Below are 6,000 nucleotides of genomic sequence, written 5' to 3' on the forward strand. Positions count from 1 at the left end.
TGTTTTTTGGATTAATGCTAGCCTTGGTGGGGTAAGACGGTATCTCTTTGTAGTTTTGATTTGCATTTCTCTAATGGTTACTGATCGTGAACATTTCCTCATGTATCTGGTAGCATCCTGAATGTCTTCTTTGGTGAAGTGTCTGTTTGTATTCTTCGCCCATTTTTTTAACTGGGTTATTTGTCTTTTCGTTATTGAAGTTTTGCAGTATCTTGTAGGTTTTAGAGATTAAATGCCAATCTGATTTGTCGTAGCCAAAATTTTTTTCCCATCCTATAGGTTGTCTTTTTACTCTTTTGGTGAAGTCTGTTGATGAGCGTAAGTGTTTGATTTTTAGGAGCTCCCAGTTATCTACTTTCTCTTCTGGTGTTTGTACATTGTTTGTAATGTTTTGTATTCTGTTTATGCCATGTATTAGGGCTCCTAGTGTTGTCCCTATTTTTTCTTCCATAATCTTTATCGTTTTAGATTTTGTATTTAGGTTTTTGATCCATTTTGAGTTAGTTTTTTTGCATGGTGTGATGTATAGGTCTTGTTTCATTTTTTTGCAGATGGATATCCAGTTATGCCAGCACCGTTTGGTAAAGAGACTGTCTTTTCCCCAATTAACGGACTTTGGGGCTTTGTCAAATATCAGCTGCTCATAGGTGGATGAATTTATGTCTGGATTCTCAATTCTGTTCCATTGGTCTCTCTGTCTGTTATTGTACCAGTACCTGGCTGTTTTGACTACTGTGGCGGTATAATAGGTTTTAAAATCAGGTAGTGTGAGGCCTCCTGCTTTGTTTTTCTTCTTCAGTAATGCTTTACTTATCCGGGGCCTCTTCCCTTTCCATATGAAGTTGGTGATTTTTTTCTCCATCTCATTAAAAAATGCCACTGGAATCTGGATCAGTATTGCATTGTATCTGTAGATCACTTTGGGTAGAAGAGACATTTTCACAATGTTGAATCTCCCTATCCATGAGCAAGATATGTTTTTCTACTTATGTAGGTCTCTTTTGGTTTCTTGCAGTAGTGTCTTGCAGTTTTCTTTGTATAGGTCTTTTATGGGAGACAGGTTTCTTGTTGGCCTGGAAATTATTTCTTAAAACTTCAAATTGGTCCCCCAGTTATTTTCATATGAAAGTAATGATTTCTGTCTTTGCTATAAAATAAGTCAGAAATTATAACAATACTGTACCTATATTTCTGCTTTATAGCACCTGGAGAGCACCAAAAGACGGGTGCAAAATAACCCAGCAAATAACCCAAACATCCTTCACTAAGAGAGAGGAAGATATACTGTGGTATATTCACACAGTGGAATTTTATACAGCAGTTCATACACACCAACTACAGCAACACACAATATGGGCGACTCTTAGTAATATAATGTTAAGTGAAAAAAGTCAGTCACAAAGAATTGCATACAGCATGATAGCCTTTTTATAAAGTTAAAAGCAACTAAAATTTAAAATATACTTTTAGGATACATCTAGATAAAGAAAAACTGCATAAAAAGGAAAGCCAGGGAAAGACGAATATATGCTGCAGGATAATGGTTACCTTGAGTGGGAGCAGGCCAGGGAATGAGGGGGCCATATGGTTAGATATAGGTTATTGCCAGTGTCCTAACTTTCGGCACAGTGGTTTTAAGCTTTTGGCTGTTGACCAAAAGGTCGGCAGTTTGAATCCACCAGCCACCCCTTGGAAATTCTATGGGGCAGTTCCACTCTCCTGCTGGATCACTATGAGTTGGAATCGACTCCAGGGCAACGGGTTTGGTTTTTTATTTTTTAACTTTTGTGAGGGGTAGGAGATTCATCACATTATTATAAATACCTAATTGAATCATTTAATTAAAGCAACTCAGCATGGGCAAATAAGAAGAGTGTGTCATGAACCAAGGATTAAGAACAATCAATTTCTGAGCGCCTGAGGTCTCAGAAAAAAACAAAACAAAAACCAGGAAGAAAAAAATCAGCTGGTGGCGCAGTAGTTAAGAGCTACTGCATGCTATGGTTGCTAACCAAAAAGGTTAGCAGTTCGAGTCTACCAGCCACTCTTTGGAAATCCCATGGGGCAGTTCTACTCTGTCCTATAGGGTCACTATAAGTAAGAGATGCCTCCCTCTAAATGGGCAGGTACTCTCTGGTTCATGGAGGTCCCAGCCACATTCTATTTTCCCCCAACACTGAGGCCGTATGTCAGCAGCTAGCGGGTTTAAACGGCCAACTTTTTGTTTAGCAGCTGAGTTCTTAACCACTGCACCACGAGCGCTCCTTTTCAGGACAGTAGTCAAGCATGGATTACACTCAAGTTAAATCTCCCAGGTTAGAGTTCCTGAGCAAGTACTTTGCATTTTTGCGTCCTCTTCCTTCTTAAATTCGGTGTCTAGGAGTTGAAAAGGTGCTAAAGACAAGGCACAAACAGAGCCAAACCAAGGGCCTGGGTTGGAAGGGACGAACTGATTTGGACATCTGCTGCCCAGACTCTCCTGCTCTGGACCAAAAACATTTGTTCACAATTCCTTTGGGTGAGCCACCGTTAATACCTCAGCCTTATAAGTTACTTGGAAACCCTGGTGACGTAGTGGTTAAGAGCTATGTCCGCTAACTAAAAGGCTGGCAGTTGGAATCCACCAGGCGCTCCTTGGAAACCCTACGTGGCAGTTCTACTCTATTCTATAGAGTCGCTATGAGTCGGAATCAACTCGATGGCAAAGGATTTGGTTTTTGGTAAGTTGCTTTACAAGAAAAAGTATGAAACAAAAACAACCCCCACAAAAACCAAAACCACTCCTCAGCAATGACTATTGGACAAGTGAGTGTAAAGTCCCGTTTTCCATTAACAATGTTTACACCCATTGATCAAGTGGCCTCTGTACCGTGAGGGGACCCTCAGGAATCAGGTGGCCCAGCCACTGTTTTTTGGCTCCATGCCAAGTGGTTGGATGTCACTTAACCCAATTTCCTTCCTGGCTTTGGAATGTCCCCTTTCTTGTCATTGACTCCTGGTTTCTCTTCTCATAGCTTTACCACACACATGATTGCTATGGAAAGCAACGGACTGACATCTGCATCAGCTATCAGGACCCAGAACTGAGGAACTGGTCACGAGAATGTTTAGGTGCTGCATCCCGCAGCTTAAAGTCTTCAAGGTGAGTTTGCTTCAGTGTAAATTGTCTACTTCTAAGGCCATAAGCAAAGGCAACCTGGTGGAGCAATGGTTAAGTGCTCCGCTGCTAAACAAAGTGTTAGCAATTCAAACCCTTCAGCTGCTCCAAGGGAGAAAAAAAGACCTGGCAATCTGTTCCTGTAAAGATTACAGCCTAGGAAACCCTACGGGGCAGTTCTACTCTGCCATAAAGGGTTGCTGTGAGTCGTAATGGAGTCCAAGGCACACAACAAGGCCATGGGTAAAGGCTGGTCAGCTAGAGACAAAGTCCTCGCCCTCCAGGAGCTGACAAAAAGAAGTGGCAAATTCAAAAATAACTATAATTCAGGGCAGAAAATATGAAGTGTCACATGAAAAGCACAGGGAAAAGATGTTATTAGGTTCAAATGATGAAGAGATTTGAGAAGATCATTAGAAAAGGCTTTCCAGGAGAATTGTTACTTGAGACGGACTTCAGTATCAGGGAGAATTCCAACAGTTGGGGCAGGAAGGTAGAATAAAGGGTGTTTCAAGAGAAGGAAATAGCCTGAGCAAAGGTGTGGAATCTGGAAACATGGGGCATATTTAAGAACAAAAAGTTTGTTTAAGGTATTACAGGGGGTTACTGGTGTTACAGGAACCCCTGGGTGGTGCAAATGGGTAACACGCTCAGTGCTAACTAAAAGGTTGGAGGTTTGAATGCATCCAGAGGTGCCTCACAAGAAAGCCCTGGTGATCTACTTCTGAAAAATCAGCCATTGAAAACCCTATAATGCACATTTCTCCTCTGACAGACATACACACATGGGATTGCTATTTGTTGGAGTTGACGGCAAGGCTTAATAATGGTGTTACAATGAACTGAGTTTTGTGTGGTTAGATACTGCACCTTCGAGTAGAGCTTAGGGATTCTGGGACTTGTCCACACTCCAGCTAGCAAACCAAAAGGAGTTTGTGGAACCCTTAAAAACTGCACCTCCATCTTTCCCCCTCCACAACTAGCAGGTGAACCCCCATGGCTGCTCAAAATCTGGAATTTCCAGGCAAAGTGAAGGGCGGAAGCAGCTCTCTCTGGTCATTTCAGTGGGGCGGCACTCTGCTTATGAAAGCAAATGCAAGACCTGTCCAACCAGGAGGCAGAGAAGATGTTCCTGGGGCTTTAGTTTCCTTTACAAACCAGTTTCCTTTTTTTGGCCCAGGATCCTGTTAGCCTGGGCTGTGGAAACTCCTCCTTGTCATACAAGTTGATGGGCAGGAAAGCAACCTGCCCCACAGGTCAGTGACAGGCAGGGTGGTGACACTCTGCTCTGTGGATAATCGTCCACCTAAACTTGGGCTGGAGCTCATGGAAATCCAGCGTGACAAATAACTTCCCCTCATGTTCCAGCCACCCTGAGTATATGTATTTTCCATATGTTGCTGTAATTCTCACAACCCTACAAGGAAGGTGATACTATGAGGTCACAAACGAGGAAGTTAAGGTTCAAGGAGGTGAGGCAATGCACCCAGAGTCACCCAGTTGGTAGGTAACGGAGACAGGACCTTCTTAGTTAAAGACTCTTCCCACCCAACAAGGTTGCCTCACACAAACACACTTCTTCCTCCTCGGCTCTGATATGTTCCTCCGGCAGATGTCCTGGTGGGCAGAGCGTGAAGTCTTGCCGATCATTCACATCTGAGATGATGGCTGTGCCGCCCAGATAAGTTCTTAGGTTTCCCTTCAACAGGTTTCCACACACTTCTAACTGCAGAGGAGCGGCAAGAGGATGGGGGACTCCACTGAGCAGCCACATGGTGGTTTCTGCAGGCAGCATCCTAATCCCTTGGCAAACTTGGCCAAGAGGCATTTTCTAGACTCTCGTGTGGTGCTAAAATTAAAACTTCTCTTGCTGGTGAAGTCTTGTCTAAGAGGTGTAAGACAGGAAAGAAGCACAGACAGGTCAGTATCTGAGCTGCCACTCAGTCCAGGCAGCCTGCTCACTGCATAGCGTGAAGACCTAAGGCAGTGTGGTGCAGGGAAAAAAGGCAATAAATTTAAAGGTAAATCGTCTGGGTTTAAGACCTGGCTAAGTGCTGGACTACTAACAGAAAGATTGGCAGTTTGAACCCACACAGAGTTGCCTTGGAAGAAAGGTATGGTGATCTGCTTCCAAAAGATCACAGCCCTGAAAATCCTACGGAACACAGTTCTGCTCTGACACACCCAGAGTCACCATGAGTTGGAATCAGCTCAACAGCAACTAACAACAATCTACCACTTCTGAATTTTATTAATTGGCAGTTACTTCGCAGTCGGAAAAAATACAACTGGTAATGCCTAGGTCACAAAACTGTTATGAAGATGAAATGGGATAACAGCTGTGAAAGTGTTGTTCAAACACGTTATTATTATGAGAGAAATTAGACAGGAGGCTGATGGTTGATAAGCCCTCAGTGACAATTAGACTTGCCTAGCTCTGCCTATCATTCAGATCTCAGCTGCCCTGACCACACAGGCTGAAGGAGCTGCCCAGTCATCCTCTAGCACATTGTCCTATTTTAAATCTCTATGAGCTCTTAGCTCTATCTGACATTTTTCTTAGTTTTTTTTTTTTTAATGGTCTGCTACTTGGATGTAAGTTTTACAAGAGCAGAGCCTTAATCTGTCTTGTTCATTGTGGAATCCCTGCCACTTGGAAATGAGTCTGGCACATAGTAAGTCCCAAATATTTTTGGAGTGAATAAATGGCTCAGATTATATTATAGGGATTCCAACCTAAGGAAGAAGATTAGAATATTACCATGCTGGTAAACAGAGAGATCAAAAATGACAATCATAGACTGTTACCAAAAAAAACAAACCCATTGCCATCAAGTCGATTC

General features: G+C 42.8%; 1 protein-coding gene across 1 annotated transcript in view; it reads right to left on the reverse strand.

Moving 5' to 3' along the window:
- The window catches only part of ATP13A4 (ATPase 13A4), a 102,724-nt gene extending 97,793 nt beyond the window's left edge, over window positions 1-4,931 (reverse strand). Inside the window, 1 exon segment of the mRNA XM_023728673.1 lies at window positions 4,734-4,931. Coding sequence (XP_023584441.1) covers window positions 4,734-4,931 — 198 coding nt within the window.
- Window positions 4,932-6,000: the final 1,069 nt, after the last annotated feature.

Source organism: Trichechus manatus, unplaced genomic scaffold (genome assembly GCF_000243295.1).
Source record: "Trichechus manatus latirostris isolate Lorelei unplaced genomic scaffold, TriManLat1.0 scaffold00026, whole genome shotgun sequence".
Taxonomy (NCBI): Eukaryota; Metazoa; Chordata; class Mammalia; order Sirenia; family Trichechidae; genus Trichechus; species Trichechus manatus.